This window comes from Colletotrichum siamense, assembly GCF_013390195.1.
Source record: "Colletotrichum siamense strain Cg363 chromosome Unknown KSG_Cg363_contig01, whole genome shotgun sequence".
In the NCBI taxonomy this organism is placed as follows: domain Eukaryota; kingdom Fungi; phylum Ascomycota; class Sordariomycetes; order Glomerellales; family Glomerellaceae; genus Colletotrichum; species Colletotrichum siamense.
This window is the reverse complement of record NW_023501014.1, coordinates 2,361,702-2,379,136: the sequence shown is the minus strand read 5'-3', so window position 1 is coordinate 2,379,136 and position 17,435 is coordinate 2,361,702. Positions and strand designations below refer to the sequence as shown.

The 17,435-nt window shown below is 55.6% G+C and overlaps 9 protein-coding genes across 9 annotated transcripts; 5 read left to right on the top strand and 4 right to left on the bottom strand.

Annotated features, from left to right (window-relative positions):
- Window positions 1–202: 202 nt before the first annotated feature.
- Window positions 203–2,519, top strand: NSP1 (Nucleoporin NSP1; the record flags this gene model as incomplete). Its single annotated transcript, XM_036632450.1, has 2 exons — window positions 203–2,278; window positions 2,331–2,519. 2 exons carry the CDS (start codon window positions 203–205, stop codon window positions 2,517–2,519), a joined length of 2,265 nt encoding a protein of 754 aa, XP_036501684.1.
- Window positions 2,520–2,895: 376 nt separating this feature from the next.
- Window positions 2,896–3,358, bottom strand: CGCS363_v000600 (ATPase inhibitor; the record flags this gene model as incomplete). The annotated part of the gene is made up of 3 exons (XM_036632449.1): window positions 2,896–2,935; window positions 2,998–3,129; window positions 3,228–3,358. 3 exons carry the CDS (start codon window positions 3,356–3,358, stop codon window positions 2,896–2,898), a joined length of 303 nt encoding a protein of 100 aa, XP_036501683.1.
- Window positions 3,359–6,496: 3,138 nt separating this feature from the next.
- Window positions 6,497–7,515, top strand: CGCS363_v000599 (14-3-3 protein-like protein; the record flags this gene model as incomplete). Its single annotated transcript, XM_036632448.1, has 5 exons — window positions 6,497–6,557; window positions 6,614–6,920; window positions 6,976–7,217; window positions 7,270–7,340; window positions 7,390–7,515. 5 exons carry the CDS (start codon window positions 6,497–6,499, stop codon window positions 7,513–7,515), a joined length of 807 nt encoding a protein of 268 aa, XP_036501668.1.
- A 398-nt stretch (window positions 7,516–7,913) lies between these two features.
- On the bottom strand, window positions 7,914–8,474 carry DPH4 (Diphthamide biosynthesis protein 4; the record flags this gene model as incomplete). Its single annotated transcript, XM_036632447.1, has 1 exon — window positions 7,914–8,474. One exon carries the CDS (start codon window positions 8,472–8,474, stop codon window positions 7,914–7,916), a length of 561 nt encoding a protein of 186 aa, XP_036501342.1.
- Window positions 8,475–8,886: 412 nt separating this feature from the next.
- CGCS363_v000597 (54S ribosomal protein L25) lies at window positions 8,887–9,473 on the bottom strand (the record flags this gene model as incomplete). Its single annotated transcript, XM_036632446.1, has 3 exons — window positions 8,887–8,922; window positions 8,981–9,041; window positions 9,097–9,473. The coding sequence occupies 3 exons, from the start codon at window positions 9,471–9,473 to the stop codon at window positions 8,887–8,889; spliced, it is 474 nt and encodes a 157-aa protein (XP_036501667.1).
- Window positions 9,474–10,089: 616 nt separating this feature from the next.
- Window positions 10,090–12,231, top strand: PRP28 (Pre-mRNA-splicing ATP-dependent RNA helicase PRP28; the record flags this gene model as incomplete). The annotated part of the gene is made up of 1 exon (XM_036632445.1): window positions 10,090–12,231. The coding sequence occupies one exon, from the start codon at window positions 10,090–10,092 to the stop codon at window positions 12,229–12,231; it is 2,142 nt and encodes a 713-aa protein (XP_036501666.1).
- A 1,593-nt stretch (window positions 12,232–13,824) lies between these two features.
- Window positions 13,825–14,895, top strand: arg-13 (Amino-acid transporter arg-13; the record flags this gene model as incomplete). The annotated part of the gene is made up of 2 exons (XM_036632444.1): window positions 13,825–13,938; window positions 14,005–14,895. The coding sequence occupies 2 exons, from the start codon at window positions 13,825–13,827 to the stop codon at window positions 14,893–14,895; spliced, it is 1,005 nt and encodes a 334-aa protein (XP_036501665.1).
- A 324-nt stretch (window positions 14,896–15,219) lies between these two features.
- Window positions 15,220–15,908, bottom strand: CGCS363_v000594 (Translocator protein-like protein; the record flags this gene model as incomplete). Its single annotated transcript, XM_036632443.1, has 3 exons — window positions 15,220–15,592; window positions 15,647–15,740; window positions 15,797–15,908. The coding sequence occupies 3 exons, from the start codon at window positions 15,906–15,908 to the stop codon at window positions 15,220–15,222; spliced, it is 579 nt and encodes a 192-aa protein (XP_036501664.1).
- Window positions 15,909–16,670: 762 nt separating this feature from the next.
- CGCS363_v000593 (uncharacterized protein) lies at window positions 16,671–17,406 on the top strand (the record flags this gene model as incomplete). Its single annotated transcript, XM_036632442.1, has 3 exons — window positions 16,671–16,742; window positions 16,816–16,884; window positions 17,314–17,406. 3 exons carry the CDS (start codon window positions 16,671–16,673, stop codon window positions 17,404–17,406), a joined length of 234 nt encoding a protein of 77 aa, XP_036501663.1.
- Window positions 17,407–17,435: the final 29 nt, after the last annotated feature.

Here is a 17,435-nt window from a genome sequence, read left to right as displayed (position 1 = left end):
GCGCAGCTCGACACACGGTCACCGACTGCGATTAGACGGCGAGAATACTTTTGGGGGTTCGATTCGCAACCCAATGCGAAGATAGTGAACAGCAACAGCCCAAACCCCCTGACTAAAGCAACTTGCGACTTGCAGCCTGCGAGAAATCGTCAATCATCACCTAGACAACACCAACCGATCGACATACGAAGCTCCGAGCACGATGTCCTTCAGCTTCGGAAACACAAGCGGCACGCCTACATCAGGCAGCGGCACGAACCCGACGACTTCTGCGCCAGCATCCGGAGGTCTTTTCGGCGGCGCGGCTGCTGGAGGAGCGGGCGGTGGCTTTTCCTTTGGCAACTTGGGCAGCAACACGCCTGGAGGAGCTGCAGCAGGCTCAAGCAGCGGCACTCCTGCTGCCGGTGGAGGTCTCTTCGGTGCGAGCACCGGTCAGAAGCCCGCAGGCGGTGGCCTCTTCGGCAGTACGACACCAGCATCGACTGGAACACCGGCATCGACTGGCGGCGGTCTCTTTGGAGCGAAGCCTGCGGCAGGCGCATCTACCCCAGCCGCTTCTGGTGGCCTTTTCGGGAACACAAGCTCGAGCACACCCAGCACATCCGCTCCGGCATCAGGAGGTCTCTTTGGCGGAGCCGCGAGCGGCACTCCCGCCGCTGCATCGGGAGGTCTCTTCGGAGGAGCTGCGTCTAAACCAACGTCTAACCTCTTCGGCGGTGGAAACACGGCAAGCCCTGCTCCCGCCGCTGGCGGTCTCTTTGGACAGAATGCCTCATCAACTCCTTCATCAGCCCCTGCACCTGCGGCTGGAGGACTCTTCGGCGGTATGAAGCCTGCGGCGTCTGGCACACCAACCGCCCCGGCAACAACAGCGACGCCCGCGAAGCCTGCCTTCTCCCTCGGAGGATCAACTACACCTGCTGGAGCTCCGCCGACTGGCGCGGCCAAGCCTGCCGCTGGCGGTCTCTTCGGCGGCGCCGCGGCATCTGGCTCTGGCTCAGCTGCCCCCTCTCCTTTCGGTGCTGCGGCCGCGGCTAAGCCGGCAGAGAACAACGCCGGCGGTCTCTTTGGCGGTGCTGCCCAGTCCAAGGCTGCTTCAACCGCACAGCCTGCAAGCACAGGAGGCCTTTTCGGTGGTGGAGCTCAGACAACACAAGCGCCCGCCGCCGGTGGTCTCTTTGGCGCTGCAAAACCAGCTGCCTCTCCTGCTCCAAGCGCTGGGGGTTTGTTCGGCCAAGCTGCTGCTACCACATCTGCTCAGCCCGCTTCCACAGCTACAGCAGCTCCTGCTGCCGGTGGGCTCTTTGGGGCCGCTGCTGCTAAGCCTGCTACTCCTGCCACTACTGCCGCGCCCGCTGCTGCAGGTGGTCTCTTCGGCAACGCAGCTTCGACACCCGCAGCTTCAACAGCCCAGCCGGCGGCCAGCGCCGGAGGTTTGTTCGGTGCAAAGCCCGCTGCCACCACGGCCGCCACCCCGGCTGCTACGACTACTGCTGCCCCTTCATCTCTGTTCGGCGGCGCGTCGTCCACCGCCGCCGCTCCCGCGTCCAAGCCTGCCGGTGGCCTCTTTGGAGCTGCCCCAGCTGGCACATCTCAGCCTGCTGCCGCCACCACTGCGGCAGCTACTCCCACAGCAACCACAACGTCGGCTACCGCTGCCACCCCTGCCGCCGCTGGCGGTCTCTTCGGCGCGAAGCCATCTACTCCCGCTGCTACTACGACCCAGACCAGCACCGCGCCCGCTGCAAGCACGGCCGCTGCCGGTACTTCAAATGCTACGCTTGGTGCCTCTACCACTGGCCCAACTTCCCAGCTGCCTCGCCTGAAGAACAAGTCCATGGACGACATCATCACTCGCTGGGCCTCAGACTTGTCCAAGTACCAGAAGGACTTCAAGCATTACGCCAATCAGGTCGCCGACTGGGACCTGGGACTCGTCGACAACGGCGAGAAGATCCAGAAGCTCTACCTCAACACATTTGAGGCTGAGAAGGCGAGCCACGAGATTGAGCGCCAACTGCAGGCTGTCGAGAGCCAGCAGGATGAACTGGAGGAGTGGCTGAACCGCTACGAGACCGAGGTGAAGGAGATGTTCTCCAAGCAGATGGGTCAGGGCGAGACCCTTGCTGGACCTGATCAGGAGCGCGAGCGTACTTACAAGCTGGCCGAAAAGCTCACGCAAAACCTCGACGAGAAGAGCAGAGATCTGTCCAAGATGGTTAAGGAGATTAATGACATTTCCGGCACTCTGAGCAAGGGCACCAAGCCCGAGGATCCTGTAAGTTGCCCACGAAACTCGCTTGGACATGCAAACGCTAACAACCTTGTAGTTGAGCCAGATTGTCCGTGTTCTCAACGGCCACCTGTCGCAGCTGCAGTGGATTGACACCAATGCTGCTTCTCTACAAGCCAAGGTGTCTGCTGCTCAGAAGGCAAACAATAACCTGGGAAGTCAATACGGAGCTCCGGAGACGGATGCGGCGGAGAGCTTCTACCGGTCTTACATGGGTCGGCGTTGAAAGGAACGGGATAGATCAATTAATTTTCACGGTAGCACACGAGAGATTGGGAATCGACACGAAGACTCCAAGACGGAGGGACGTTAATGGCTCAAGCCTGGACTTTTGAACTCGCTCGGATTGAGTGGGATGGTCGGCACGTGGGGCGGGTGCATCCCATATGCACATGTACACTAGCCTAGAATGTGGTGAATACCAGGTGTTGACAAGACAGCTTTCGATTTCGATGGTTTCGATGATTTGTTTGGGAAGCAGCTACAAAAATGCGCCAGTTCCTGTGGATATCAATCTTCATGCGTATGCGTCCATTCCGGGCGTTTCATTTGTGTTTTTTTTTTTTGACCGGCTCTGTCGGGTACTATGGCAATGACGTTGCTTAGTTGTGTTCTCCACCCTGGTTCTTGGTGATCTCGTCGCTGTTGAAACCGATTGTTAGTGGAACTGAAGCTGGTGAGAAGACATGTTTTGCGAGACATACATGTGGTCAGAGAGCTGCTGCAGGTGAGCCTGCTGCTCGGCGAGCTTCTTCTTGAGCTCGAGAAGCTTCTCGCGCTCACGCTGGCGGATGGCCATATCCTCAGCGGCCTTCTCACGGCGCTGGAAAGCGTCACTGCGAATGATCAGCATTTGAGGAGCAGGAGAACACATGAACGATCGGCAGTAGTTGCCAAACCATCGTACGATGCGATTGAGCGAAAAAGAACTCACCCTTGACCACCCATCTTGGGAGGAGCTCCAGTGTCGCCCTCGGACATAGCTCTGGTGGTGGTGGTAAAGGCAGCTCTGGAAGCAAGGGTCAGAGGGCGGGCAGCGGCCTTGGTGGCAGCGACGCGAAGCATTTTGGCGGTGTTTGGAGGAGTGATTTGAAAGAGGAGGATGTACAATAGCAAAGCAATTGCAGTTGAGGTTTGGGTTGTTAAGATGGCCGATGACGATGGTGCTGGGACCTTCGCTTTTTGTGATAGGTTGGATTGTGGAGGTGGGTGGTCGGTGCTGACGAGCGCTAGAACGGAGGAAAGGAGATCTTGGTGCTGGTTAAATGCCTATTGGCAGGAGGGACCGAATAGAGGGGAGCTGCGGCTGTGATTTTGTGTGGCTACGCTCCTCTTAGGCCCTTCTGCCTGCCATGATCTGATCCTTGGAACGAACCTGGCCTTGGAAGGCGTTGGAGGGCGAGGGAGCTTTCGGTCAACTTCTTTACCCGAGTACGGGAAGTGATACGTCATTTTTACTGTAGGTTGAGGTACTTTGCTAACAAGGAACCTGCCGGCATTTCTCGGCTTCGATGCTTGGTGGGCAGAATAATTGAATAAGACCATATTTACTCAGGCCACTGATATCGCCCGATTCCGGTCAGCGGGAGGGCGCTTTGCCTTGTCCAGACTGTTGGGACTGGCAGCTGGACGAGTAAGCATTTCGTCCATGTACCAAGCCTGCATAATTCCGCGATAGATGGCGGCCTTGTCCCTGCAGCATGGACGACCACGACCAATGCTACTGACTGCCTTTCTGCTAGAATCCGTGCATGATTGATTGTACCTCATCAGGGCTCCTGTAAGAGTCATCAAGCTCGTGACTTTCTCTGCCCGGCTCGTGTGGTGATGGACGACAGACCACGAAACAGATTCGGATAGGCTAGCCGGTCTCCAGATCTACGAAGTGCCGTCCGAGAGCAGTAGGGTAGCCTTGAGGTCATGTCATCTCCGGCAAGGCTGAATCTGGTTCACGACTGGGATGCCCCTCTGGTAGCTTGAGATGGGAAAGATGGGGGAGATGGGTTGGGCGATCTGTCTCTTGCAAGATGGCGCGGCTGACGGGGTTTGTCGCGCACGAGTGGTGCGACGTTCTCCGTCTTTGTCTTGCAAGGTGAGGTGCCCTTAGTGGAGAGAGCGAGGCGGCTACTAGGCGCCGTATGTCGGCCGCGTGTGTAAGTGCTGCCTCGACGAGCATGTCTCCGCCTTGCTGAGCCTAGTTCTTATGATGATAGCTGCGATTTCGCTCCGTCTCGATGCATTGGAAATGTACAAAAAGGGCACATGGTTTCTGGTCTAGAACCCAGACAGGCAGGGGCCACCGAGGAAGCACCTAATTATGGTTCAAACGGGACTGCCGCTACCCAACTACAGGCAAGGCAGCGGGACTGCACAAGTGCCTGAACTCAAAGGACGACACCGATGGGCACGGAGGACGGCGATTGCATGAAAAGAAGAGACGAAGTGGGATGGGGAGACGGGAAGGAGGGGTTCGGCTTCGGTTTTTGGCATTTGGAGTCCCTGATATGCGTGTGGCATGCCACCTAGCAGACCATGCCACCTAGCAGACTGCAGAGCTGGAGAAGCCTGCGGTAGCTCACTGTCTGAGCATGCCTCCTTATCACCGTGGGCTAGGAGGAAGCATGAGCATCAACATCAGCATGAACGCGCTGAAAAGTGACGCGAAGAAACGCAGCATGGCTTATCAATATAGTACATGGCTGCAGCAAGAGACAGGCATTCGTACTTGTTGAGGTCATCAAGACTTGCTCCCGCTGGTGCACTTGAACTGCCTGGTGCCAGGTATTGCTTGTCAGCCGGCGGCAGCAGAGGCATTCGTGCTGGAGTCCACCGACCAAGGCCGACGGCCCTGGGGAAGGGGCGCCGCGTGCTGGGGAAGTCGATCCACGCAAATAAAGAGCATCCGACGAGAGGTACCGCTTTGTACCTCTGCTGTCCCCCCCACCGTGTGTCGCAGAGTCAGGTTCGCAATAAAGGGGGAAGGAAACCCAGCAATTGAACGCGAGGAAGGCACGATTCAAACAGACTTTGGCGGCGCTGAGGGGGAGATTCGATAGCACTTTCCCCTCCCCAGACCCTCAAAAGGCATACGCAGTCTCAGCCGCAGCGCACAGCCGCCACACCTTATGCTACCTCGCGGTACCTTACCTCACCTGGGCTGGGCACCTACTATGTAGAGGTGAGAGGTGAGGTAAGGAAGGCATCTCTGTCCAGTCAGTCCCGTCGTCTGGGCTGCTCCAGGCCGCCTAGGTACCTAAGGCAATTCACGTGAGCCAGCCATTCCAGGGCTAGCAGTACCAAAACACAAGGGCACCTGCTACAGTGGATGCGAAAAAGGGGATTGGCCAGCGTGCTTGCTCGTCCAAGCCAGCCAGTAAGGTACTGTCTAGTGAATGTCGGGCCCCCGTTCCCAGTCCAGTCCCAGCAGGTCCCGGTCCACGTCCAGTCCAGTCCCCAGCCAGTCCACCACGTCCAGTCGCTCCCAGGCCCAGTCACTCACTGGTCAGTCGCCGCCTTGTCTTGCCCGGTGCAGTGTCCAGAGCCCCTTCCTCAATTTCCATCCATCACCTTTTCGTCTCATCAACTTTCCCAACTTCAAAACTCTCGCACTACATTAGCAAACGTCAACACACCCGCCTCTTTTTACCCTTCGACGCATCCCCTTCCCCTGCTCCGGATCTTTCGATTTTCGACACGGGATTTATCCATTGCCAACTATCCATCGTTCCACCAGAACATCCCCGCCGTCTTCAAAACATCGCACCAAGGTACGTGGTCCCCTCCCCCATCCCCCGTGCCCCCTCTGTCGTCATCGCATCCCTCGCCGCAATCTCCTTCCACCGATTCCCAACAACCGCCCTCGCCAAAGACCGGGCGACCGCTCCGAGACGATGCCGTCCATGCCTTGATCTCTTTCCGATTGAACGCCTCAACAAGTTCGCGCGCCCTATCAAGATCGGTCAGGCGCGAAACCCCACCAGGAGCGGGGAGCCTCATTCAAGTGATGAAGTCAGCGAGGCGCATACGCTGCGGTTCGCCCTATCCGTCCTCAATCGCCATGCCCGCCCTGCCACCCTCAATTTGCCTTCTTCGGCGCCTCTCGTATCGAGGTCTTCCTGATTCTCCATTTTGAGCGCACAATCACCGTCGCCGCCGCCTACACGTGCTAATCCGTCTCGACCGCCACAGATCATAACCGCCAAAATGGGTCACGAAGATGCTGTGTACTTGGCCAAGCTTGCTGAGCAGGCTGAGCGCTACGAGGGTACGTGGTTTCCGTTGCTCATGTCTGATGGATTATACTGATGAACGGGCTTCCAGAGATGGTCGAGAACATGAAGATCGTGGCCTCTGAGGACCGTGACCTGACCGTCGAGGAGCGCAACCTGCTCTCCGTTGCTTACAAGAACGTCATCGGCGCCCGCCGTGCCTCCTGGAGAATCGTCACCTCCATCGAGCAGAAGGAGGAGTCTAAGGGCAACTCTTCTCAGGTCGGTCTGATCAAGGAGTACCGTCAGAAGATCGAGGCCGAGCTCGCCAAGATCTGCGACGACATCCTTGACGTTCTCGACAAGCACCTCATTCCCTCCGCCAAGTCTGGCGAGTCCAAGGTTTTCTACCACAAGATGTAAGGATGGACGTCCAAATTGGCTATTCGAAAGCAATACTGATTACGTGAACAGGAAGGGTGACTACCACCGCTACCTCGCCGAGTTCGCCGTTGGTGATCGCCGCAAGGACTCCGCCGACAAGTCTCTCGAGGCCTACAAGGCTGCCACCGAGGTTGCCCAGACCGAGCTTCCCCCTACCCACCCCATTCGCCTTGGTCTCGCCCTCAACTTCTCCGTCTTCTACTACGAGATCCTTAATGCTCCCGACCAGGCCTGCCACCTGGCCAAGCAGGCTTTCGATGATGCCATTGCCGGTTAGTACTACCGATATCTATGCTATGACTCGTTTGCTGACTATGCTATCAGAGTTGGACACTCTTAGCGAGGAGTCCTACAAGGACTCTACCCTCATCATGCAGCTGCTCCGTGACAACCTGGTAAGACAAATCAACGTTTCTGTCAAAGATAGTCGCTAACTCCTTCTAGACCCTCTGGACTTCTTCTGAGGCTGAGCCCGCGGCGTCAGGCGCCGCTGAGGCCCCCGCTGCGGCCAAGGAGGAGGGTGCCGCCGAGGCACCGGCTGCTACCTCTGAGGAGCCCAAGGCTGAGTAAGGGGTTGGTTTCGTAGCATTCATTCTCTGCAAACCTGCGTTATTCGCCGGAATTTGGGTGGACTGGTGTCTACGGAGTGTGGACTGGAGATTTCATTTTGCGAAAGGCATCGTTTAGGCAATACACAAGAATCGTGAGGGGTTGATTTTTCCTACGGGACTAGCTGAGGCTAAAGAAGAGCATTTTGGAGGTCGTACCCAGGTTTGCTTTCTTAGACTCTAATGCAAGACCGTCTGGACAACAACAAAAAAAGACTAAAATTGCTTTCAAAAAAGCACACCCGGCAGCTTTTGAACATTGGCAGAATGTGATGCTTGCACTGTAGAGATCGACCACAAGAATTTGACACGCAACTCACTTATCTGCAGCTAGGGCTCGATTTGTGTTTATAATTCATCTCACTCATCCACTATAGCGAAATGGACCTTCATCCACAGACTGCAATCTTGACATCCAACAAGCAATTCCCCGTTCTCACCCGCCTCCTCCAGATCTCCCTCCGTGAATAAGAAGCCTCGGGAGTTCCCGCACCTACAGCTGCGGTACCAACACTCCTGTCCTTCGTCGAATTCCAAATCGTCAAGATCCACGTTCTCAATACCCGTCTGGAACGCCTCCTCCCGCTTTAAGCCTTGGTTGTTGGGTGCGAGATCGAGAGACCTGTCATAGTCCGCCTTGAGCTTGGTATCCGACAGGACCTTGTATGCCGTGGAAATTTGATCAATTGTCAAGACGTCAGATTTCGCTGGCGACCTTGAACTTGCCGAATCTGAGGCTGTAGATCCGTCACCCTTTAGTTGTGGGTATTTATCCGGGTGGTTCTGGAGAAGAGCCCTGTGGTAGGCCCGCTTGATGACTTGTTGCGACTGATCTGCCGCTTGTTCCTGCAGCAGCTTGCGAGTGAGACCGAGGACTGTGTAGTGGGTGTGGCCGCCCGGTGCTGCAGGGGAGGAACTCATGTTGAGCGTGGAAGGGGGGTGAAAATCCCCTTGTAGTTGATGCTGGGCGATTTTGTAAGTGAAATTTTCTGGCGAATTGGAGCTTGAGGAGACACTGATTATGGGTCACGTGAGGGGAGAGGACTGGATGGCCCAACTCAACTTGTGCATCCAAAGTGATCGTGGGAGAAATGATGCGCAATGCAAAATCCAGTGAGGTGCTGAAGACACTTGTCCAAAGTCACTGTGAATGTCATAGACACGCCGTCATAGTAGTGGCAGGTATGGTCGGTGTGAGCGACGAGTCGCAGCATGACATGGGCGAACAGCTTTGGGAGTTGTTTGATCCGTTTCTTGTACATGATAATACATGGTATATGTACAGCGTCTAAAGCCATTGTCGCCTCGTAAGTTGAACAGGGAAAGAAATCGTTTATTTGGGGAACCTCTTCCAGTTTCTCTTTCCAACCTATGCACCTCGTCAGTATGCATGCTCCAAAAACACCATGCGTAAACAGTCGACTTACCTTCTTCCACTCCTTGATAAGCTTGGGCATCGCCAGCATAGCCTCTCTCCTCTTCTCCATCCTGAAGCACTTTGTCAGTTGTTGGTCCTCCAAGACGACGTGGCATGACGATATACCTGGGCATGACCATTCTCTCGTGAATCTTTCCCTTGACCTTTTGTCCCACACCCGTACCCTTGACCCTCAGACCAAACTCGACACGCTTGGCGATGCGAGCCTCGGTACCCTTGACCGTGGGTGGCAGAAGCTCCTCGACACCATTTTGGCGTGCGAGCTTGACGAGCTCGGCTTGTCGACGCAACGAGTAGACAGGGTCATGCCACTTGCCGGTATCGGGGTGCTTGTGGGCGGCGAACGGATTCGGCGTGAGCTCTTGGAAGCCAGTCTTGGGAGCGCCGGCGGGAGCAATAGAGGCGGGTGGCCAACGAGCGAAGAAGCGCTGTAGTTGCTCCGGCAAGGCCTTGGCCAGCGCGATGTGCTTTTGTGCTGACATTTTTTTCCCGTGGTTTCCTCCGCTTAAGTGACCTCCTTTGGTCGATTGAACGGGTGTGCCGTACGATTGAACACCCTCCCTGGACGTCGAGAGAATCGTGTGCCGTTCGGAGGTTCGGGGAGGAATTGGAGGGGTTTCGCTGGTCGATAGGGCTTCTCTGTACGATTCGATGCCGGCGACGATGTTGGCTGCGAGACAAATTTGGCCAGCCTTATCCACCCCTGTACATGCAGGTGCAGGGGAGGGAAGCTCGGTGCGAGAGAGGGGCAGGTATTGCCGATCGCGACGCTATATGATTGGCCTCTCAACTGTGGCAGCTAAACTGTGGCGCGTGTTGCAGCCTTCTCCATCTGAGGAATGATATCCGTCAGCTCGATATTTGTCGCCGCAACTACAGCTGCAATTTCAATCACCACCCCGCGCAATTTGATAACTTCCTTCGTGTATTACACAACGGAAGGAGGCTACAGGCTAAAGCGACGTGTGGAAGCTTTTCATGAGTGACCTCGATGGCCCGTGCACCCATTAGACGCGCCACGATAGATTGTGTAAGGCTACAACCCAGCCGACCTTCGCCGTCTTTAAACACCAACCCATCATTACCATCAGGCCCAAGATGAGCAAACGCGCCCCTTTAGATTTGGAGGAGATTCTCCGTCAAAAGAAGGCCGCAGCCGCCGAGGCAGCGAAGCCTCGTTTCATCCCAAAAAAAGAGCGCGAGAGACGGGCGGCGGAAAAGGCAGCAGCAGAGCAAGAGGAGCAAAAGCGGAAAGCCGAAGCTGAGGCGCGCGAAAAGGCCGAACGGGAGGCGAAGTGGCTGGCAAAGGCGAACACCAGTAACGGAAGAAATGTCACGAACGGCACAAACGGCACAAATGGCATCGGCGCCCCCGATCGAGTCCCAACCGGCCCAAAAGCTATGAACCAGCACGACGATGGCGGACGACGACGAGGACGGGACAAGCCCGAACCGAAAAAGGCGACCACGAAAGACGGAAAAGAGAAGAAATCAGCCGACACGATCGAAGCAGAGCTACTGCGCAACCGATATCTCGGCCCGGAAGTCAATAAGGAGTCGAAATTTTCCGTCAAGAAGAAGCGGAAGAGAGCAGCCGAGTTCAAGTTCGATTGGGACGCCGAGGAAGACACCACGCGAGACGATGATCCTTTATACGAGTCAAGCTTGGCGCTCAAGTCATACACATTTGGCAGTCTCGCAGGCGAGTTCAACGCAGAGGCTGAAAGTATTGCACTTGCCAGAGCCAAAAGGATTGAGCAGACGGACGCTGAGAACGGCAAGAGACGCGCTCAGGAGTTTATGGACGACTTTTACAAGGCTCGAGACCGAGCGAAGGAGCGCGCAGATCGTACAGGTCTTACGAAGCACTGGTCCAAGAAGGCCCTCGACGAGATGCGGGAGCGAGACTGGAGAATTTTCAAGGAGGATTTCGGCATCGCAACGAAGGGCGGTCTCATCCCCAACCCGATGCGCAGCTGGCAAGAGTCTGGTCTACCCCGACGATTGCTCAATATCATCGATCAAGTTGGGTACACAGAGCCGTCGCCCATCCAGCGAGCCGCTATCCCCATCGCGCTGCAAGCCAGAGATCTTATCGGTGTTGCCGTCACAGGTTCCGGTAAAACTGCTGCGTTCTTGCTACCGCTGCTTGTCTACATCTCAGACTTACCGCCACTCACCGAGGTCAACCGCAACGACGGCCCCTACGCACTCATTCTGGCACCGACGCGTGAACTGGTTCAGCAGATCGAGACCGAGGCGAAGAAGTTCGCCGGCCCTCTTGGTTTTAGAGTAGTCAGTATCGTCGGTGGTCACTCTCTGGAAGAACAGGCATTCGCGCTGCGCAACGGTGCCGAGATCATTGTCGCAACCCCCGGTCGTTTGGTAGACTGCATCGAGCGACGCCTCTTGGTCCTCTCGCAGTGCTGCTACATCATCATGGATGAAGCTGATCGCATGATCGATTTGGGTTTTGAGGAGTCGGTCAATAAGATTCTCGATGCCTTGCCCGTGACGAACGAGAAGCCAGACACCGAAGAAGCAGAGAATGCAGCTATTATGAAGAGGTATCTTGGTGGAAAGGACCGGTACAGACAGACAATGATGTACACGGCCACGATGCCACCGCTCGTTGAGAAAATCGCGAAAAAGTACCTACGGCGACCAGCAATTGTCACAATCGGTAACGCTGGCGAGGCTGTTGACACGGTCGAGCAGCGGGTGGAGTTTGTATCCGGCGAGGACAAGCGCAAGAAGCGTCTGCAGGAAATCCTTGCGTCCAACGAGTATGCTCCACCCATCATCGTATTCGTCAACATCAAGCGCAATTGCGACGCTGTTGCGAGAGACGTCAAACATATGGGTTACTCGGCGGTCACCCTTCACGGAAGCAAGACCCAGGAACAGAGAGAGGCAGCCCTTGCTTCCGTCCGAGCTGGTCAGACAGATGTTCTTGTCGCCACAGACTTGGCTGGAAGAGGTATCGATGTGCCGGACGTGTCCCTGGTCATCAACTTCAACATGCCGTCAAGCATCGAGGCGTACACCCATCGTATCGGTCGTACGGGTCGTGCGGGCAAGAGCGGTGTCGCCATTACGTTCCTCGGCAACGAAGATACCGATCTGTACTACGACCTTAAGCAGATGCTCTCCAAGAGCTCACTTTCCAGGGTACCGGAGGAGCTTCGTCGGCATGAAGCCGCACAGTCGAGACCTGTCAAGAGACACAAGATGGCCTAGCGGGGCCTGTAGACTAGGTTGTTATGAATAATGGAATGGCGTACTCGGAACGGGGTTTCTCGGGAGGGCAGCCGCTGTGTCCTGTAGTCCAAAAAAGTAATACCGGTGCACACACACCATGTTTCGTTCTTGTCGCTGGGTTTCTGTATCGCCTCTCTTCAACCAGTATATCTGCATACATCATCCTCGCCATCGCACGCTCTGCTTTCAAAAAACGTTCCAACAAAAAGCTCTGGTGAATAATCTTCAGCGGGAAACATTTCAGATCGGAACAACCCCATTCTTGGGACGGGGTTGGGGGTCGCTTGCGCACTTTTGAAGCCCACAGGCCACGGGCGCACTGAAACCATCGAACTGCAGTACCACCCAAATAGATGACGACCCCACCACACGATGGACCTCCTGCCGCGATTATCGTGATAATCTACTATGTCCGAGCCAAAAGCGTTCGGCGCCTCGGGGCTGGTGGCGGGGCAGATGCTGCTCCCTGCCAAGTTGTGCCTGACAGCGGGGAAGGATTCGGGGTTTCCAAGGCTAGCTCCCGCCGACCAAGCCAAGTCAACCCCACCACGGGTCACTTTTTTCTCGGTCTGATGTCAGGGCCCCGGGGCGTTCTGGGCCTGGGCTGCGTAAGGCGCCTGCAACTTGCTGCAAAAGAGTGCGGAATCAGTTTGAACCCAAGACTTTGAAGAGAAAATTTTTGACATGTTCCCTTCCCTTGTTCTGCATCCACGGAGCCCGAAGGCTACTGGGTACGGTAGGTAGTGCTAGCTTCACAGTTTACTGCTTCTGCTGCGCCTAAACACTCCACAATTTTCGGATCTTCACCGTTTCCCATTTCACATGGTTTTTGTATAAGTATTAACCCTGAGGGGTCGCCGGCCAAGTCATGACTTGAGAGGGTTGGCAATTACTCCCCCGTTCCCCTCTCTTTCCATCCCTCTCTGCTCTCGGGCTCCCTCCTCGTCCTCTTCGACCTCCACGTGTTAGCGCGCGCGGTTTTTTGTCCTTCTTGTTGAACAGAGGAGGCACTTTGTCACTGCTGGCTAGCTCGATCGACACTGTGATCTGGAGCCACTAAGCCCGCCCCGGTATCGGTAGACTTTTCTCATTCGCCCAGCCTGCGACAGCAAAGAAAAACCGACAAGAAAAAACGGTCTCTTGGGAACGCGCTCCGAGTGACCGACACTCTGTACGGCTACTTTTCGCAGTTGCCCCGCGCCCACCGTCCTATGGTCATCCCACCTCCCTGATTCAACTCAGCACGAGGGGGAGCAGTGAGGACAGTGCTGAATAGACTTCTATTCATCCGTCCTGCACTTGCTCCTTTCTGGCGCATCTGTTACATTTTGCTGCCTGCGGCCGCAGCAGCTGCTGAGCGATATTGCGTCTTGTGCGGCAAAACGGCCAACAAGCACCAAGCAAGCATATAGGATCAGCCAGCAAACAACCAATCCGTCCCCTTCTTTTTCACCGACCTTTGCTGCGGCATTACTGCGAGGGGTTTTGGCCCTTCGTCCGCCTTCTGTCCTACCTACGACGACGACATAAAGCAGAGGTAGATTGTGCGACATATCTGTTCCAGCTATCAACATGATGGACACTGCAGGCGCCGCCATGGACATCCCCCACCACGATGCTCCGGTCTCGTTGAAGAAGAGCCGCACCGCGGCATTGGAGGCGATTGAGGACATTGTATACGGATCTGTAAGTCGCGCGCGCCCCGTCCCTAAAGCTGTAGAGGAAGTATTCTAACGAGGTCATTTCGCACAGGTCGCCGGTGTAGTCGGCAAATACATCGAATACCCCTTCGACACGGTCAAAGTTCGACTCCAATCCCAGCCCGACAACCAGCCCCTCCGCTACAAGGGCCCGCTTGACTGCTTCCGCCAGTCTATCAAGGCCGAGGGTGTCCTCGGTCTTTACCGCGGCATCAGCGCCCCGCTCGTCGGCGCCGCTCTTGAGAACAGCAGCTTGTTCTTCTTCGAACGCATCGGTCGCGCTGCGGTCTACTCTTCCGGCATAACACCCCAAGGCCAAGAGCTTTCTCTGGGCGCGCTCTGGTTCACAGGCGCCTTCTCCGGCTTCTTCACATCCTACGTCCTGACACCGGTCGAGCTCGTCAAGTGCAAGATCCAGGCGCCTGCGAGGGCAGACGGCTCCGCGCCGCCACAGCTGCGCCCGCTGGCCGTCGTGCGCGATATCTACCAACACAATGGCATCAAGGGTTTTTGGGTCGGCCAAATGGGCACGCTGATCCGCGAATCGGGCGGTTGCGCCGCATGGTTCGGCAGCAAGGAGACAGTGACCAAGCTGTTTTACCACCTCAACGGTAGGGCGGCGAAGAGCCAGTCGGAGAAGGAGGCGCTCGCTGCGAAGCCGTTGCCGCTATGGCAGCAGGCTCTGGCGGGAGCCTCTGGTGGTGTCTCGTACAACTTCCTCTTCTTCCCCGCCGACACGATCAAGTCGCGCATGCAGACGGCAGCCATCGGCGATGCGACGCGGGGCCGGACGTTCTGGCAGGAGGGTGCTGTCGTATGGCAGCAACATGGGTTGAGGGGGTTATACCGGGGATGCGGCATCACTTGCCTGCGCTCCGCGCCCAGCTCGGCCTTCATTTTCATGGTTTTTGACGGTCTCAAGCGACAATTCCCCATGCAGTAGACTTTCCATTTCTTCGTTTTTGATATCCTAGACTTGGGCGGGTAGATGGGTTTTGCTTTGGTCCATAAAATGGCATTTTGGAGGGCGTAGCGGGACGGCTGGTATATACATAAACAGATGTGAAATGTTCTTCACATGAGATTAGAAGAGGTAGACGTGAGCATGGATATCAACTTTTTTCTGCCATTTATTGGTTTTAGAAAACCTAGGGGAGTTTTTCTCAGAAGACAAATTGAACGCCTACAAAAGTCACATTTGATTTAACTCTTGTTTTTGTTCTTTTCCGCCCTTTTCGGTGCCAACGCAACCTGAACCCAAGTAGCACTACTCCTTCTTGCCAGCGGCGGCCCTCTCCTCGGCGCCCTTGAGATCCCAGTTGTTGAGGTATCCAGCGCCGGCGCAGAGGTAGGTAGCGAAGCCGAGCCAGCCGAGGTAGGGGACAAGAAGACCTCCGGCGACACGGTCGACGGAGCCCCACAGGTAGGTCAGGTAGGAGTTCACTCCGAGCAGAGCCACAATATCGACAGTGGCCTCAATTGGGCGTTTCCAGACGAAGAAGAGGGGCATCCAGATGAGGTTGAGGCCGAGCTGGATGGTATAGAGGGTCGCGCCTTGCTTGGTCATGTTGATTTGCTCAATTGTAGAGAAAGGAGAGAGCCCGTTGTGGACGGCGCGGTAGGCGGCGTAGCCCATCATGCTGTGTATTCCATGTCAGCTCATGCATGGATGGAGGTGTCCAAGGGAGGCATACCCATAGAGGAGAGTCCATACGGGACCAAAGACGTATGGCGGGGGGCGCAGGGGAGGGTTCTTGATGGCGGCATAGGTCTTTTGGGTATCTTTGGCTGCGGCCGTTCGGGTTAGCAAATTGAAGGTCGCGCGGAGAGACAGATAGACTCACGTCTAGATGAGTAGCCGACGGCTGTTCCTAGAGCAATGGGCAACAGGATCGAGGCCGCGGCATTCTCGAATACCTGGTGGGGTAACGTCAGGGCGGGGATGAAGGTCGTCATGTCTGTGGCTCGGTAGGTTATGGGAACCGTATCAACTTGAACAATGCAACGTCAGCAGATGCAGTTGAGAAGAGTTGGCGATGTTTGTTATAATATAGGGGAAGTGCGTCGAGGTCTATGTTCGTCTGGAACATGCGATGGTATGCCTCGGGGCGGGTCCTGCTCCGACATGCGAGATAGCTACAGAGCTATGACGCAATGTATTGGATTTCACGGTAACTGGCACTTTTACACGACCTTTGTAATGAAAAGGGAAATGGGGAACACAAATGCCGAAAGTGGGTGATGAACTTACGATTCAACAGGTGATTAGCAATTCTTGAGAAAGGACTGGCTAGCGACAACTGTCACTAATTGTCGCGTTGTCACCCTTTTTAAACTGACAGATGGGGACTCCATTCCTTAGATGGACATGTTCCTGTCGCTACAGGGGTGAAGCTCTGGAGATCGCTGGGGATCGGCCACTGTTCTGCAGCCCAGGGCACCTCTAGCTTGACGGGAATATTTGACGTGACCCACGGTCAGTTTGCCGCGGCTGTGAACAGCTGGGAGCTATGCCGCTTACTGCGCGACTGCCGATAGCCTTGCAACACCGTGGCTTCCTTCCTGGCACTTGAGGAGAGAAACCATGTTGATTCCCTTTTGTCGAGTTGGTAGGTGACAATTGCTTCTCTTAACGACCCAAACTCACCACATATTGACAAACCCAAAGGTGGTACCACAAGTCTCAGCCATAGCGGGTAATATGCCACAATAAGATATATGCACCAAAGAGGAGTCTCTGGGCACGCTAAGCCTCATTTGGCATCAGTGGGTCTCCCCAGCCGAACCTTTGTTCGTGTCTCGTCGCCCTTCGGCAGCAGCTAGGTCAGCCTCCCCGTTCCCAACTCTGCTTCGTCCATCTCAGAGTCCTCCGCTTTGGACCACAACGACTCTGCACTTCATCGTCGAGGCAGTCGCCCTCGCAACCGAAATAGTTCGTTCTCCCTTTTTATTTCTGCAGCATCTTTACTCGGCGCACCCATTGTCCCTTCATCCCCTTGATCCGGTTGCCCCAAGATACAATTTACTCCTGTCTTCCCTCCTCCCCAAACACATTCTCTACTCTCCCGCCCGGCTCCCTGTCCAGAAGAAAAAAGTCACCCATCCTCCGTTTGTCAATCCACATTATCAAGCCGGCCTCATTTGGCACCAATACTTCTTCTTCTTCCGTTTGCTCCGTCGCTCCTATTAGAGACGAGCCGTTTTTATTCCATCTTTGCCAGACGGCAATTGCACCACTTTTCTGCTGCTGCTATCCTCCCGAATTCTCAATTCTCTTTCTCTTGTTCCCATTTTCCCACAGAAAGCCGCTCCTTCCCGCAAGAATGATTTCTCTAACAGCAATCGCGTTGCCAAACAACAGGCGCCCTCTTTCCTTGCTTTCCTTACCTCCGATCGAGCAAGCGGCCGACACCACATGAGAAGCGAGAACGCGGCTACCCGACGCGATACTTAATCTAGGCTGAACGGCCGCCCATTTCCACA